Genomic DNA, 18492 nt, shown 5'->3' on the forward strand with positions numbered 1-18492 from the left:
TTGTTTATTTAACTATAGTCCTATGTGCGGTTTTCGTGTTGAAAATAAATAATTTTAAAATAGAAATAATACTTAAATATTTACAAAATCGAAATAATGCAGCACGCATCATTTGAATAAAATTATCATGAAATTTTCAATGTGAAAATTGAAAATACTATCGACCTTAATACACCACTTTCTTGTAATGCAACAAATAAAACAAAACACAAATTGTAATCCAGTTTTCAGTTCTTTTTATTTTGCCATCTTTATAATTCATTATTACAATATAAGCACAATTAGAAATTCGAATTTAAGTTCAATTTTATTGAAAATTAATGAAACAAAAAACTAAACTTAAAATTATTTTCCTTTCTTTTTTTTTGATAATTAGTAGATATTATTTAAAAAGATTTGCATATTGTGTATCAGACTGACAAAGTGGGAGTTTAATGGTCTTGGATTTTATCTAAAATAAAATTGTACATATATATTAATTTATTGATTTTTTTTATTTTAGTTTTTTTTTTTGTGTTATAATCCAAATGTGGTTGACTAATAGAAATGAGGGGAATTTATGAGAATAGGAGGGATAGTTTCAAAAGATAAATACCATAAATATGGACATTTACAATTATTTTCTTTAATATATTAGAAAATAAGGATTTTTGTTAAGTTTACCCTCCCCCCATGCTTGCTTTTGCAAATAGTGGAAATGGGTGATATATTTTCCACTTGTTTTCGATAATTTTTTGCTCACCTCATCCTCTTGTAGTTTATGTGCAGGAAACCCGCCGGCGGGTAATAAAAAATAATAGTCATATAAATATAAATACAATGTTTTTGAATAAGAGACATTGGTTGATGGGTGGTATTAGATGTAGGGTGATTTCTCTTTAAGAAATAGTTTTTATTTAATGAGCTTTTATACATACAAAAATAATTGTATATTTTCTTCTTTAGTTTGATAGTTTTATTAGTAATTGTTTAAAGGCGCCAGCACAATTAAATTAATGTTTTTTTGTTTTTTTATTTTAAATCTTTATTTTTAATCTGTTTTTTATGCAACCAATTTTCCAGAATTCTTTTCCATTTTTTTTTCCAAAACAAAAAATATATGTAAATGGTTTTGTTGCATACAAATTACTTTTACTGCAAAAAAACGAAAGAAAAGTTTACTTTTGCTGAAGAACGAAATTGTAGACAGGCAAAGTTTTTTTTTGATGAACGATTTTCTTTAACAGCAAATAGAAAAGATTAGAGACAATCGCTTATCACAAATTCAGCTTTATTTGCTCTTAAAGAAAATGCTTTATAAAAATAGGGAATTTCGTTTATCTAAATTTTCGTTCCGGAGGGAAGTATTTTTTCTTTGGTTGTAAAATGCAGCCGTATCTTTATATCTCAAAGGGGCATAAGAGCACGCTATAGATTCAGGTGTTTTTTTTTATCTTATAGAAATAAACATTTATCAATTACTTTGATTATCTGCGAGTTTATTTGGATTTCTCAAAGCTAATTCTACCCAAGACACATTATTGTTTTATGCTCTGAAGGAAGAGATTTATTTTCTCAAGAACAGGTTTTTTGAACAAAAGAAAAGACAGACTTTTCGAAATATATTAAAATTTCTAGAAATCCAAAGTCGATTTCTACAAAATTTTATAAATCGAAAAATCGGAAAGTCAACTATTCAAAATTTTAATTAAAAATTTTTGTTCTAATTCAATCACGAAATTAATTGATCCAATTAATTTTTTTTTGTAATTGAAAGTTCCTCAATCACGAATGTGATAGTGTCAATCAATTTAATTGGACATTAAATACTTGATTAACAAATTAACCCTTCTGTATGTGATAACACCGGAAGCGATACCAGCGTGATGAGGTCCCGTGGGTAGATGTACTGTAGGTGGACTCATCTATGACGCACCAATTGCATGTATAGATATTTGTTTGTAAATATAGAGTTTTCTTTAATCTTTAATAGGATACAGATAATGTTTAAATTATTGATAAGTATTCTAGAGGCCCTTATGTTTGTCTCAGGCGTGGTACTTATAAGTATACTTATAGGGATCAAGCAACAATATATTGTTTTGGTAGCTCAATGTTCTGAACAAACTGGATTTTTGAAGGAAAACAACTCGATATTTTTTTAGTGTCGTTTCTTTTTGTTCGCAGTATTATTGCTTCAAACTTGGTCCAAATTGAGGCACATCTTGCCAAATTCCAAGATCCGATGGGTAAGTTTTTATATTTCTATACATGTTCCAGGTATAGAAATATAAAAACTTAGATCAACCATGATTTGTATGAAGTTCAAATAACTCGTTTTCCACTTGTAGTTTCACTATAGTGGATATATCCACGGAAGATATAAAATTATGTGCTACCAAGCAACGAAACCAATGGAAACTTCAAATATGACAAATTCTGCTAAATAACGGTATTTTTTTAATTGTTTCAAACACAAAAATCGCAATATCTTTACGCTGATTTTTGAACTGTGCTAAAACCACTAATGTAATTAGTGGTAGGTCCCATTGGACCTCATCACGCAGAAGCGCACTAAACTTTTTCAAACACCTATAAAAACCGATTTAGTGAATCAGTCACATAAAAATTTAAAGTTTTCAACTTAAAACACTTTAATACAAGAAGTCATGAACCATCACACTGCAAATAATCCCAGAAAAAAATTTTGGAAGTTCTTCCAAAGGAACAACTTTAAAAGAATTCATAAAATGGTACAAATCGTTTAAATTTTGTCGAAAAAAATGCTAACTAAATCCAATTTGAAAAAATTGTGAATTTTTGAATATATTTGAGGTCAAACGTTTTCCATTAAAAATTATAAAAAATTATAAAAATTATTTATTTGACAAAATATCACTGAATTTTTTAATTTACATCCAAAACATTGAATTCGGATCCCATCTAAAGAAGTGATGCAAATTCAGTGCAACAGCTGTTGAAAAGGAGGACTTCCATCCTATGACAAGCCCATGTTAAATTCGGCGCTTCTGCGTCAATTTTGCATCACTTCCGGATCCAAAGAGAACATTTTCATAACTTTTTTGGCGACGTTTTTTTTTTGCTGGGATATAAAAGATAAAGTTATATATGAATAAAAATCAAAAAGATCCAGTGGGTCCTCATCACGCACAGAAGGGTTAATTGATTTCATTAACAAATTTCAATTAATTTATTAATTGATTCAATTAAAAATTTAATTGATGTTAATTGCCAAACTCAATTAATTTTTTCATTAGAAACGTAACTATGGCCGTAACGGCCATTTTCTTGTAGCTCCATTTGACTTTAACTGTCAGTTAACAGAAAGTAAATTGCAAATATTTTCCCTCCGGTTTACTATAACTGACAACTTTTCAGCAGTAAAATTTCTAACTGGCATGTGGAATATATAGGCAAGATGCCTGATATGTCCATAGCACAGTATAAAAGTTCGTTAGCGAACGGAACATTAACGGAGCTTCATGAAAATGGGGGTTGGTGTTTTCAGTTTCATTAAAAAAAAGAAATTTCCATCTCTTTTTTTATTGACTTACTGCCAGTTCATGAAACACAAAATCGACTCCGAGACGAATCGTTCGTCTAGATTGAAACTAAAATAACTATATAAAATAACTAATAAAATATATCTAAATTTTCTAGAAAATCCTGAATTTTGTTCTGAACTCATTATTTATGATTTACTATCGAACACCGAAACAATTGGGATTCCACAGTCCCTGGTTTTCGAGATATCAATATGTGACTCGAGGCGAAAGAAAATTCCATGAACAGGCAGTTAGTCTTCCGAGTTTAATTAAAAAGTTATTTGTATCAATTAATTTATTAATTGGAAAAAATTTCAACTTCAATCAACTTTTTAATTGGACATATTTTGGTGATATTTTTTATTTGTTTGCAATGCCTACACACAAAAACAATTTTTTTTTGATTTATTCACGAAATTAATTGATCCAATTAATTTTTTAATTGAAATGTCTTCAATCACGGAAATGATAGTATCAATAAAAAAATTAATTAATACTATTTGTTTAAGTTCAAATGCCGTTTTTTTAGCTTTGTTCAGTCATATAATCATTTTCAAGTGTAATCCCTCCGTTAGGATTTGTCTATGCCTTTTTCTGCCTTTCGGTACGAAAATAAGGACATTTTCTAACGTCAAATGTCATCAACCCCCGCCTTTCGGCATCCAAGCTTTTTGTCATTCTCTTTGAGACTCTCTCGCTTCTACGAAGGTAAATATTGTTTGACGAACAATAATTTATTAAATAAAGCCCATACATTTTGGTTCAAATTCTAAACCAGTGCCTTTTTATTTCTTTTCTACTTTTATGCCACGCAATCATTGGTCCATTCGAGCCGAATAATTATTGGAAAGTATTAATTCGGTGTTTTTTATTTCTTCTTCGAAGGCAAAGGCTACGCCAATCAACAACAACAACAAACGATCGACGATCACCATCCTCTACGAGGCATTTTCAATTTATTGCACATAAATATAATTATATTATCAACAACCAAGGTATGTACTTTCAGTGATAATTAAAAAGTGAGCATATCCTTCGGTGTGAATATAAATAAAAACAGAAATAAACACTCGCCTACGGTCGCTTTACAACTCGTATTTTATATCGGTTGTACATTAAATCTCTACGAGAAAAAATTAAATTATCCGTCGGTCTTTAATACCCGGTTACATTCTCATTAAAGTGTTGAAAAGTGCGTTTAATTCCACTTTGTTTTCATCCAAATATTCAACGTCAAAGTTGCATTTAATTTTCGCTGTATTTTGTCATTTGTTTGCGTATACATTGTTGTGTTTTTCTTTTGGTTTTTTGATCTTCGATCTGCATAGAAAAAACAAAAACAATTGTATTGGTTGTAAGCATTGGTTTGCCAATAGGCATCAATAGTAAAGTGTTATACAGTTGCCGTTCAACTTGCTATACACACGTACGCACACAGGTGTTACATCCAACATACGTTCGAACTGCATACACGTTGGTTTATTAGCGTGGGTCGCTTACGGCGCGAAATTATAAAAATAATTTTTTGCAGGTTCAATTGAGAAAAGTATTTATTGTTGATTCCTACGGATATCGGTCGTTTACTATTATCGTTCGTGTTACGTGGTAGTGTACCCTACGGTCGGTCGATACAAACAATAAAATAACAGTATTTATTATATATTATATTATCGTAATACTGACATATTTGAGTTTCCACGAAACTTTTTTATTTATATATTATTGTTGTTGTTGGACCTTACTGTTTCGTAGTGTGCATCTTACAGTCCGTGCACCCTACAATCGGTCAAGTTGACATTTTACAATTTATAGTTCACGACTTTTCATTGTCTTGTAATTTTTCCATTTGGCAAGTGATATTCACGATACACTTGCACAAATTTTGTGTATCTACGTACACTGGGAGAAATTTTGGATAATATATGCACTGAGAGAAACTCTCTCGTAATATATAAAGTTTTCAATTTTTTCGATAATTCGCCACGCAAAAATTATTCTTTGTATTCTACGATACACTGAAAATATTTTTTGTATTCACGATACACTTGCAAAAATCTTTTGGAACACAGGGTACACTGGGAAAATATTGTAATATTTTCCAAATAAAGATTTTGCATATATTTCGCCACGCGAAAAAGGGTTTCTTGTATTTACGATACACTTGAAGAAACTTTACGTGTTTTCAAACACTTGGAGAAATTTTTCGCCAATTTTTACAAAAAGTTGAAATACTTATAATTTACCTTACAGAGCTAATTTTAGCTGGTATTTCCAATACACTGTGAGGAAATTGGTGTATCGACGATACACTGTAAAAAATTGGTTGTACTCTGTACACTGTGAGAAATTTTCTGATCTCATTTTTTGTGTTTTTGTGGTAATTACGTTACCTTGTTCACATTTGTGGTACTTTCGGTACACTGCGAAAAATATTGTGTGTTGACGATACACATTTCGCATACACTGGAGAAAAAACTGCATTTTCATTTGTTCGACGACAAATCGAAGTAGCGTTTGGATCGATTTATACTCTTTTCGAGAGTTTTGGACATCACGTGTCAATTTTTTCGCCCTTTAAATTTTCCAGTACTTTTTCATAATGACTACTACACCACTTACTGCCTTCACAAGAGCAACTGACGCAATAGTCCGATTTGAAACGAAGTTTCACAGTTTGCGAGACGATGATTTGACCGCCTATAGACTAGAATGTCATGGTTCCGAGGCTAAGTCGTTGTGGGAAAAAGTTAAGAGCTTATTCGACGAATGTCTTGACTTTGTGTCCACACAGAGCAACGCAACCGAGGCAGTCGCCGCTGCTGACAGCAAATATGACGTGGCTTATAATTGTTATCTGAATGTTATGGAATCAATTCAACGTAAATTGGAGGCACTACGTGCACCATCTAAGCATTCTGCTAAATCGCCTCGGTTGGAGGACCAAACATCACTTTTGAATGTTTCCCATAGGTCCGATGAGTCACGCGGCTCTTCTATCAGCTCTAGGGGAGACAATAGTTCCTCCCATAGTCTCAATCTACCGCCTTGTGATATAGATGTTTTTGACGGCGATTTTCTCAATTGGCCAACATTTAGAGATTTCTTCACAGCGGTATATATTAACAATAGCCGACTTAGCGATATTGAAAAATTGTGTCATTTACTCAAGAAAACCAGTGGTGAAGCTCGCGATGTGGTTTCGAAATTTCCGCTCACGCATAGAAGCTTCGCTCTTGCGTGGAAGGCGCTAAAGGGTACTTATGATAATACCCGCCTCTTGGTGAACCACCAACTCAAATTATTATTTGATTTGCCAGTCTTGGAGTCTGAGACCAGTTCAGGACTGAAGAAACTACAACGTGGTATCTCGACATGCATTTCGACAATGTCCATCTACGATGTGGCCACTGACGATTGGGATCCCATCCTCGTCTTTTTATGCCTTCAGAGGTTGCCGAAATGTACTGTTACACTTTGGGAACAGAGTATTAAGGACAAGTCTGCTTTGTCTTCTTGGTCAGATTTGGACTTCTTTCTCACGGAAAGAATCCAGACATTGACATGTCTTCGGGATATCCGCGACATTGACGCCAGGCCTCCGGCCAACAAAAGAGTTCGTTCGCATTTCACGAAGGCGAAAGCACCTCGTTCCCCAACAAGTACGCCTCGTTCCTCCCAGTCCTCTCCTGACAGATTATGCGTTCTCTGTCGACGACAGCATCACCTCAGAACGTGTTCTAGGTTTCATAATCTTTCAGTTCTTGAGAGGATGAATATTGTTAAGCGCCATCGGTGTTGCATGAATTGTCTGTCCCGCAGACATATTGCAGCTAATTGCCCCAGCGCGTATGATTGCGGTAAATGTGGTAGAAGACACCACACTCTTTTGCATAGAGAAACATCAACTGGTCCCAGGACTGCTCCTATCGTTCCCGCGCCAGTTTCACGGAATCCCGTACCGGTGCCAGTGGATGCCAATGAACCTTCTACATCGACAGGCATTGTGTCAGGGACGTCCAGTAGACAGGTATTCCACACTTCGCGTACTGGAAATGTATTATTAGGAACTGCAATGGTGAATATCGTTCACCAGGGTATCACGTATCCTGCTAGGGCCTTAATAGATCCCGCTTCGGAATCATCCTTTATTACGGAAGGATTGCGGAACCGACTTGGACTGAGTACGTCTTCGACTTCGGCTACAATTTCTGGTGTGAATCAAAGTGTTTCGATCACGTCGAGAGAACTTTGTTCACTTTGCATTGGTACCCCACTAGACGAGTCGCTCCTACTGGAGACTACAGCGTACGTTCTTCCGAACATTTCCGGCAACCTGCCATCTTTTTCTCTAAATCGTGACATTGTGTCTAGTATGCCAAATCTACGTTTGGCTGACCCCAATTTATTTGTTTGTCGTCCTGTTGACCTTCTGTTGGGCGCGGATCTTTATCCGAAAATTTTGTTGGACGGTACGAGAACGAATATTTTGGGATCATTACTAGCGCAAAACACAGTCTTCGGCTGGGTTGTCACGGGTCCTATCCCTGCTTCGAATATTTCAGTCTACACGACTACTGTGGACCTCTCCGAGGGAACTAGTCTTGACGAGACACGTCTCCGCACTTTGGGAACTAGAAGAGCTTCCCCGACGTCCTCTCTTATCTGATTCAGATAAGCTTTGCGGGTAAAATTATGAAAAGACAAACCGACGGGATTCTGAGTGAAGATACTCTTCATCTCAAAACTTATTTCTCCGGACAAATCAGAAATCAAGGACGGGTTGCCTGACACACTTTCTTCGAAATGAGGCATTCTTCTTGTGAAAACCATGAATTAAGACGATTCACCACGACTTTGTCCGGGGGTATATATGGTTATACCATATGGGGCCAGTTTAGGTTACGCCTACGAATGAGGAGAAGACAATTTAACTTCGATTGGTTTTCACTGCCTTGAATAACATTTTTACACGTCGGTCCGACTCAACAATCAGACTTGTTTCTCCTCGTTTTGAGGTGGAGGTTGTATAAATTCGTATACAATTGCGATATCACACAGATGTATACAGACATATATATGTTGACCCGTCCTAGACATTTCTGCATTGAATACAGTTAAGATATTCTCTGCAAAATATTATCCGGAACTTTTAGTTACAGACAGTGACTTGGACAACTTTTGCATTTGGCTGACGACATGGGGAATGGGTTTCCTCTTTATGTACAAGTCCTACGGAAGAGCATGTACGTTGACGACGTATTGACGGGGTACCATAATTTGAATAATGCGTCTGGTTCAAGGGGCAATATACACCATAATTCTGAGCTGTCTCCTCACATAGAGCGCGACGCTATTTTACCACTACTGGTTTTAACAATGGGATTATGTGGAATGCTTTACAGGTCACGCCTTGATGATAACCCACGGTTATATTTACAAAACTGTCTGCTTTTCTACGAAACGGTAACTTTACATGCTACTTTTGATTTGTCCACGACATTCTCGACGAGAACTATTACTCCCCACTACGTGGAAATTATGTCGTTTTCGCGATGTTCATCCGGGTACTAACGGTCGTCGTTTGTTCAAATGGATTACATCCTTGTCTTTTAGGGAGTTAACATAGGTCTATCTGTCGCGTTATGCTCGCGTCCTCCCTAGTTTTTGTTACGTGAAAAATCTTTGGGTTGATGGCCGCGTTCGAATCGCAATAGATCGGACTACAAGTTGTAAGACGACCTACGGTTTCTGGTCACCCTGACCATTATGTTAATTTGGTTTTCCGTTCCGAAATCTTTCTATATTTTCATAGATAGAAAACATAGCAAAGATGGCTGCTACCCTTCCAGAGTCTGAGGACGACGTCCCCATGTTGGATGAGGAACGGGAGATTAATTCTAGCATCGCACCCCTTGCCGATGAACATACCATCAGTACGACTACTGATTCTGCCATTCTGGCCGACAATGTTGCAACAGCAACCAATAAAAAACCGTTGACGACGGCTTCTGGGGTTCCTCCAGGAGAATTGTTTGTGGCTTCGCCACCCCATATCACACTTGGGTGTAAGGTAGTCTTCAACTGCCTTCTGACTTTACGAGTCCTCGACACCCGGCTCTTACGAGTCAAATTTATTGAAATTTAAAAATCGATCGGGCTTAACGAGTCCATTTACGATCGCGTGCTTGACGAGCACATTTGTAAATATGAATTTGTGTTTTGGAAAAAAAAAATGAATGAATTGGACACCATAACAAGAGAAAAAAAAGAATTGAACTAAAATAAAATGCTCTTTTTTGTAAACTGAAATGTACATCCTGTATACTTTCATTATGTAACATGTAAATATTATTTAACTTATGTTTAAATTTTGCAACATGGCTGGATGTTGCAAGGCGGGCGGCAATGTTTAAGTTCAAATGCCGTTTTTTTAGCTTTGTTCAGTCATATAATCATTTTCAAGTGTAATCCCTCCGTTAGGATTTGTCTATGCCTTTTTCTGCCTTTCGGTACGAAAATAAGGACATTTTCTAACGTCAAATGTCATCAACCCCCGCCTTTCGGCATCCAAGCTTTTTGTCATTCTCTTTGAGACTCTCTCGCTTCTACGAAGGTAAATATTGTTTGACGAACAATAATTTATTAAATAAAGCCCATACATTTTGGTTCAAATTCTAAACCAGTGCCTTTTTATTTCTTTTCTACTTTTATGCCACGCATTCACTATTAATTTTGTGATTGTTTTTCGTTTTAATTAAAACATTTGTTGAATCAATTAAATTTTTAATTGAATATTTTTTAAAATTCAATTAAAATTTTAACCCTTTCACTACCGAAATAAAACTAATGTTAAACACTAAGTTTTCTTCTGTTTTTACTTGCACTAATAGCATTTAGAGCAAAAATTGTAATTTTTAGGATCTACCTCAATTACTTCAAGAGCTATATGAGTTTGTTCTGAAAATATGATCCTTCAATTCTGACCAAATGGCCATACGAATATAAACACTATTTGGCCTATAATATATTTCGAAGTGTGAGAAAAAATACAAAAAAGAACTCGAAAAAATATCAGCTATAGTTTTTGTATGAATGTCCATTTACGAGAGACATACAGTAGAAAAATGGTTTTAAAAGTTCGTATTTTTCGTTCTCTCCAATATAGAAAATATTTATAGGTTATTTAGATTAACGCCTCTACTTTAAAATAAAATCGAGAAATAAATCATAATTAAGTGGGGAGTTAGAGTTTGGTGTCGTTTTCGAATGTCCTCTGTAGTGGACATCGGTAGTGAAAGGGTTAATTGGAAAAATTTTCGTGAAATTTTTTTCTGTGTAGACACAAAAAAATTTCCTGATTCAATCACGGAATTTATTGATCCTATTAATTTTTTAATTGAAATGCCTTCAATCACGAAAATTATAGTAGCAATCACAGTTTTAATTGGACATAAAAAAATACTTGATTAAAAAATTAATTGATTTCATTAGGAAATTTCAATTAATTTTTTAATTGATTCAATTAAAAATATAATTGATGTTGATTGCAAAACTCAGTAAATTTTTTTTATTAAAAAAGGTAACTATTTTCAATTACTTTCTGAATTTGCTTAGTGTTTTTAGTTTGAATTTGCTTAGAGTTTTTAGTTTAATTCTGAAGAACTTATGCGAAATCAATGCAGCAGATGCTAAAAAAGGCTATGAAAAGCCCATGTAAAATTCATTGCTTCTGAGCCAATTGTGCACCATTTTCGGAACCAAAAAGAATATTTTCATTGCTTTTTTTTTGCCATGCTTTTTTGAGGTGGAGTGATTTTGGGTGTGAGGTTCACATGAATGATTTCTCTGCACGTACCTATGCTTAATGGATAGCAGTGTGTCTCAAATGGTACACATCACTTGTTTGCTCTTTATGGTAGATTGTCAGATAAATTTAGACAGGCAGGTTAGGATACAGGATAAAATATCCTTATTAAATGGATGAGGAATTTAATAAACTGATAGGAAGTCTAATCATCAGCGTCTTCATCTCTGTTACTACAATAGATCAGGGATATAATCACATCTCATATAAGAAAAACACAGTGTTTTTTGGTACGAAAAACATTTCGTCTAAGAAAACTGTTTATAATAAAAACAAACTGTTAAAATGGAGCAATTTTTATTGAATTTATTTAACACATAAATTTAAATTTCGCGCAGAAGTCCATTCGTCGTATTTTTTTTTGGTATGTATAACTGCCAAGTGAGTCATTAAAATATTCGCAAAAAGAGGCCGAAATTATGGGCCGATAACTATTGGTTTTTACACAACGATAATGCACCACACATATCTCATTAATGGTATTCCCAAGAAACCATTTTGAGTCAACTGTTGTTGTTGTTGTTGTTGTAACAGTTTTTAATGTAGTTTCATCCATTTTGTTCTATGCTTGTGTAGTTCAGCTGGTAGCCAGATCAAGGAACTCTGCGACAAGGATGGGGTGTGTCCAGAGTGATCTGGTAGTGAGACGGGTAGGCTTAGCTGGGCAAGCAAAAAGGTGACGAGTGTCATGTGGCCCTTGATTACATATGGGACACACGTCAGCTACGCTGCTATCAATCACTGATAAGTATGAATTTTTGAGTCAATTGATGTCATTAAGCGTCAATCGCTACACGCATTGAAATCTATTCCGAAAATTTACTTTAAAAACTTTTAACAGAATTTGGCTTTGAAGTAAACGAAAAAGATTTTCCATAATAAATAAAGAATTTTAAAATTATGAAGAGTTTTACTATTTTGCGACAGCGTCGTCCATCATCACAAATGTATATGGGCTACCAAACTAATGGCGCTTTCTCTTCTTGCAGAATATGTTCACTTTTTTGTATTTTTCCCGGAATTTGACCATTTTAGGTTCTATTGAAAAAAAAAACAGACAATAGTTCCAAAGGTATTTATTTATTTATTCATTCAGAGCATGTATTCGAATTCTGTTGTGAAAATAGTGTCTCGGGGTTTCACGTGTTTCTTTTTCTTGCAGAAATATGTTCACTTTTTTGCATTTTTCCCGGAATTTGAACTTTTTAGGTTCTCTTGGAAAATAACAGACAGCTGTTTGAAAGGGTTTCGCATTCTGTTGTGTCTCGCACAATCAGGTATGTTCGGGGTTTCATCTTCACAGAAGGGAAAACTTTTCACAGATTTTTCATAGTGGAATCTTTCTCATTTGCAAAAAGAAGGAGAATGAAAGATTTGTAATTGTAAAATATATTTTTTTAATTTTTTTTTCTGCAAACCATATGATTTGCAGATTTTAATTTTTCGGCAGGCGATTTCGAAAAATTTTGTTTCAAGGGAAACCAAGAAAAACCAAACATTTTTGCGGGGAAATCAATGTGAAATGCAGAATATACCCGAATGACAAATTGAGTGACAACAAACGAGAGCGTTGCGTATATAGGGGTTATATCAAAATATGATCCGAAATATTAAAGTTTGCTACGATCTGTGATAAGCAGTAATACCCATTCGTTCAATTGCCTAAACCACGTATGCGACGATCAAGACTTAGAAGATAAAACCGGGGAGGAAGGATTTCAAACACGGTTCATACTTTCACAATAAAATATGGTGTTAAAAATACATTAAGTTAGAATGGAAAAAGAAGCCTCTAAAGGCCTTTTTCTGCTACTCGGTTAATAGAATTAAGAATCTTAAGTTCCTTAACATTAGTTTTGTTTTATTTATTTAAAGATTTTCTTATCAATCTTCAAAATCAAATGAACATCATATATCTGAAGAAATGGGGAGGTACAGACAGCATCACACAATCACAAGTCAAATCATGGGGCTAATCTTAACCTCAATCTATGAGCTATCATTATAAATATTGATCCTGATCCACAGGGTGTGTTTAAGAAACTCACATTTTAGTTTTAATGTTAACAAACTTGTTTTTTTTTTAATTTTTGTTACAGAGTTGAATTAATAATTAATTTGAATTTATTTTTATGTTAAATGATAGATCATTGAAATTTCCTTGTGTCCAGTTTCACAGAGTCTTATTTGCAAAGAAGAGTGATATATATTCCAATGATAGATATATGTAAATTGTGTGACATAATAATAATGTATGCCTAGATGTATTCATTTTGGAAAAAGAATGTACATTTGTATGTGTTTGTCTGAGGAAAATTTAATTCCTGGCTTTTACATATGAGTTCTTATTTTTTATCCATTAAAAATTTTATATAATTCATTTTGTTTTGCAGTGTATCTTAGTTTTTTTTCTTTACAAATATATTTTAGTTTTGTTTTTCTTTTACAAATATATATATTTTTTACTATTATTTGTTTTTTTTTTTTTTTTGTTTTTAACATTTTCATATATTTTTTTGTTATTTTTTGCTGGTTTTCAAATAAATTAGTTTTGTAATTGTGTTTTTTTTTATCTCCTGGGGGATGATTTTGTAGGTACAAAAAATTTCCATTTATACGGACAATGAAACAAAGCTGTTGTATTGGGTAATGTTGCGTTTTAGGATATCTGCACAAGGGCCCAAAACACGTTCAAATCTATGTTGGATGTAAAAATTTTTTTAAATTATTATTGAATCATATGAATATCTGTTTGATATATACCTCGCTCTGTCCAATTTAACACATTTCAAAGGTCCTCGGGCAACAACAGTGGCAGCACGTGGTCTATCCAATAACAGAGCAATTTCACCGAAATAATCACTGGGACCCAAACGACCAACTTCGGCAGGTTCATCTCCTTGCTGTTAAGTAATAGAAAAAACACATTCAAAATTATTCAAGATTCCGTTCACTACCAGGTCAATTGAAAAGTCCCCTAAAATTAAACTATACAATTAATAAATTTAAAAATAAATTTAATTTATATGATTTTTTAGATTTTCTTCATGTTATTGGACTCAAACAATTATATTATGATCTTAATTTGTTCGTACTTTTTTTTCTCAATAAAATGTCAATATATCCTATTTCACATTGATCAAAAAATATTTCTGTTTGAACTCCAAATCGGACCGCCATTGTATATTTCTTGCAAATCGTTTGACATTATTTTAATGCGTTATTTAAAAACGCACGAATTGAAGAAGCGTGCTACCCAACAACTTCTAAAGCAAGGCTATTCTGAGTACGGATTGTAAGTCTATTATAGGTACTAAAATTTTGTGTGATATCGGAAAAACTTACCTCAGCACGTATTTGTAATACTACAGCACAGCCTTCCACAATAATATAGAAGTCATCACCAGCTTCACCTTGTTTAACAATTGTTTCACCATCTTCAAATGTAACAGTTTCCAATGCATCAGCCACTGTCAATCGTTCCCATTTATCCAAACTCTCTGTTAAAAAAAAGAACATTAGGTGAATTTCGCAAATTTCACAAAATACATATTTAACAGCAATTTTCATGGAGCTCAGGTTTTGAGTTTGAACTGCATTTAATTTCTTAGAATGAATGAAAAAACTTTGAATGTAAATTTTATATTAGCGACTATTTTCTGTGTGTATTAATATCCCTTGAATTGTAAATGTGTCGAATTTAAAATGTTTTAACGATTTTTTGCTTGTACCAGCAACGGGACTACATCTACAAAAAGGGAAATCTTACTCACAATGGATCGTATGAAATAACACGAAAATTAAAGTTTGTAAAGTAATTTGTCAAAATTTTATTCCTTTAGCAGATTTTGTTAACATTTTATTTATATAGAAAACTAGCGTAACCCGGCCCACTTCTCTGCGCGTTCCGAAGCATATTTATAGAAGCATTTTGCGTTAACTTAGTCAAACATATCCATCCTTGGAGCTGAAAACAATCTCCAAAAAAGTCTGCCACAAAAACTGAGCTGAGGGTGTTCTCTTTCCACTATTTTTTAAAATTATATTCTGATTCATGTCGTTGGACAAATCTCTAACCTCCCCCAGGTTCCCCGTAAATTTCCAGTAAGTCGCAGAATTTTAGTTTTTCACTGTAAAAAAGTAGGGCAAAGGGGAGGACCCCCTCTCCCTCAAATATCGAAAAATATAGTAGCGGATCTTTGTCTAGATTCCCCCTTCACCTTCATTAAAAATTTCTGCGAAATCGGATAATTTTGGTCCAATTTTCAAAAAGTACAGCAAGGGGGAGCCCCCTGTCAAAATAATAACCTCGCCACATGTTCTCTGTAAATCTCACGTAAATCAGAGAATTTTAGTTTTTTTACCGTACTTAAAAAAAAACACATCTAACATTCTGTAATATTTTGTCAAAATTTTATTTCTATAGAAAATGTTGTCAAAATTTTATTTCTATACAAAATTTTGTCAAAATTTTATTTCTATAGAAAATTTTGTCAAAATTTTATTTCTATAGAAAATTTTGTCAAAATTTTATTTCTATAGAAAATTTTGTCAAAATTTTATTTTTATAGAAAATTTTGTTAAAATTTTATTTCTATAGAAAATTTTGTCAAAATTTTATTTCTTTAGAAAATTTTGTCAAAATTTTATTTCTATCGAAAATTTTATTTCTATAGAAAAATTTTGTCAAAATTTTATTTCTATAGAAAATTTTGTCAAAATTTTATTTCTAAAGTAAATTTTGTCAAAATTTTATTTCCATATAAAATTTTGTCAAAATTTTATTTCTATAGAAAATTTTGTCAAAATTTTATTTCTATAGAAAATTTTGTCAACATTTTTTTTCTATAGAAAATTTTGTCACAATTTTATTTCTATAGAAAATTTTGACAAAATTTTATTTCAATAGAAAATTTTGTCAAAATTTTATTTCTATAGAAAATTTTGTAAAAATTTTATTTCTATATAAAATTTTGTTAAACTTTCATTTCCATATAAAATTTTGTTAAAATTTTATTTCCATATAAAATGTTGTCAAAATGTAATTCTATATAAAATTTTATTTCTATATAAAATTTTGTCAAAATTTTATTTCTATATAAAATTTTGTCAAATTTTTTTCTAAAGCAAATTTTGTCAAAATTTTAATTCTAAGAAAAATAAACAAATTTTATAGCTATAGAAAATTTTGTCAAAATTTTATTTCCATATAACATTTTGTTAAAATTTTATTTAGGAATAAAATTTTGTCAAAATTTTATTTCCATAGAAAATTTTGTCAAAATTTTATTTCTATAGAAAATTTTGTCAAAATTTTATTTCTATAGAAAATTTTGTCAAAATTTTATTTCTATAGAAAATTTTGTCAAAATTTTATTTCTATAGAAAATTTTGTCAAAATTTTTTTCTATAGAAAATTTTGTCAAAATTTTATTTCTATAGAAAATTTTGTCAAAATTTTATTTTTATAGAAATTTTTGTTAAAATTTTATTTCTATAGAAAATTTTGTCAAAATTTTTTCTATAGCAAATTTTGTCAAAATTTTAATTCTAAGAAAAATAAACAAATTTTATATCTATAGAAAAGTTTGTCAAAATTTTATTTCCATATAACATTTTGTTAAAATTTTATTTCCGTATAAAATTTTGTCAAAATTTTATCTCTATATTTATTTATTTATTTATTTATCTATTTATTACAATTTTAAAAACTATAATAAACATTAAAGCACTAGCTACAAAGGCTATCGGCTTTTATCTCTATATAAAATTTTGTCAACATTTTATTTCTATAGAAAATTTTGTCAAAATTTTATTTCTATATAAAATTTTGTCAAAATTTTATTTCTATAGAAAATTTTGTCAAAATTTTGTTTCTATAGAAAATTTTGTAAAAATGTTATTTCCATAGAAAATTTTGTCAAAATTTTATTTCTATAGAAAATTTTGTCAAAATTTTATTTCAATAGAAAATTTTGTCAAAATTTTATTTCTACACACAAAAATTTTTTTCTCTGATTCAATCACCAAATTAATTGATCCAATTAATTTTTTAATTGAAATGTCTTCAATCACGAAAATGATAGTATCAATCACAGTTTTAATTGGGCATAGAAAAAATTCTTGATTAAAAAATTAATTGATTTTTTCAGCAAAATTCAATTAATTTTTTAATTGATTCAATTACAAATTTAATTGATGTTGATTGCAAAACGCAATTAATTTATTAATTAAAAAAGGTAACTATTTTTAATTACTTTGTTAGATTGGCTTAGAGTTTTTATTTGGATCAACAAATGATTGTTTGAAATACATTTTTAATTAAAAAAGTAAAAAAAAATCAGCACTTTTTTTAACTGAATTAGTCTTCCGAATTTGATTAAAAAGTTAATTGTATCAATTAATTTTTTAATTAAACATTTTAAAAATTTCATTCATTGACTTAATTAACTTAATGTTTCTATCATGATTAAAAAGTTAATTGTATCAATTAATTTATTAATTGAAAAAATTTTTAACTTCAATTAACTTTTTAATTGGAAATATTTTGGTGATACTTTTTTCGGCTCCATGAAATAAGCCCCCAAGAAAAAAGGCCCCAAACTGGAAATGAAATATTGCCCCAAATTTTGGGGATTTAGTTCATAAGGAAATAAAGCCTCATTTCGAATATGCAATAAAACCCCACAACAATGAAATAAAACCCAAAATTTTATGAAATTGGGCCCCATAGGGACTTATTTCATTTTATAAAGTAATATTTATTGCTGTTATAGAGAAAAAAATAAATTTAGTCATGAATTTAATAAATATTTCAATATAATATTATATTTTGTATAAATAAAAAAATTCTCTATGAAAAATCCAATTTAATAATTGTATGAGAGTAATAAGTTTCAAGTAAAAACTTCCATGGTATCTTCAACGGGTTGGCGGCAGCAAGGACACTTGTAATTGTTTAAAGCTTTTGATAATGCATCCGCCATTTCACTCCGAACAAATTTTCATATGTCTACAAGGTAGCATAACAATGTTTGAAGGTTTGTTGGCGCAGATCACGCAATCGCTGTCGTTTAAAGTGCT

General features: G+C 31.7%; 2 protein-coding genes across 8 annotated transcripts in view; one reads left to right on the plus strand and one right to left on the minus strand.

Moving 5' to 3' along the window:
- Positions 1 to 4053: 4053 nt before the first annotated feature.
- Positions 4054 to 10224, plus strand: LOC142233447 (uncharacterized). The gene is made up of 3 exons (XM_075304372.1): positions 4054 to 4253; positions 4431 to 4540; positions 9358 to 10224. Exons 1-3 carry the CDS (start codon positions 4181 to 4183, stop codon positions 9688 to 9690), a joined length of 516 nt encoding a protein of 171 aa, XP_075160487.1. The 5' UTR covers positions 4054 to 4180; the 3' UTR covers positions 9691 to 10224.
- Positions 10225 to 13249: 3025 nt separating this feature from the next.
- The window catches only part of Pka-R1 (protein kinase, cAMP-dependent, regulatory subunit type 1), a 219637-nt gene continuing 214394 nt past the window's right edge, over positions 13250 to 18492 (minus strand). For all 7 annotated transcript variants that reach the window (XM_075308380.1, XM_075308379.1, XM_075308385.1 and 4 more), the window contains 3 exons: positions 14755 to 14909; positions 14173 to 14312; positions 13250 to 14106 (listed from right to left, as the gene is read on the minus strand). In XM_075308380.1, coding sequence (XP_075164495.1) covers positions 14022 to 14106; positions 14173 to 14312; positions 14755 to 14909 — 380 coding nt within the window. In that variant the 3' untranslated portion in view covers positions 13250 to 14021. The remainder of the gene's footprint in view (positions 14107 to 14172; positions 14313 to 14754; positions 14910 to 18492) is intronic.

This window comes from Haematobia irritans, chromosome 4 (genome assembly GCF_050003625.1).
Source record: "Haematobia irritans isolate KBUSLIRL chromosome 4, ASM5000362v1, whole genome shotgun sequence".
Taxonomy (NCBI): Eukaryota; Metazoa; Arthropoda; class Insecta; order Diptera; family Muscidae; genus Haematobia; species Haematobia irritans.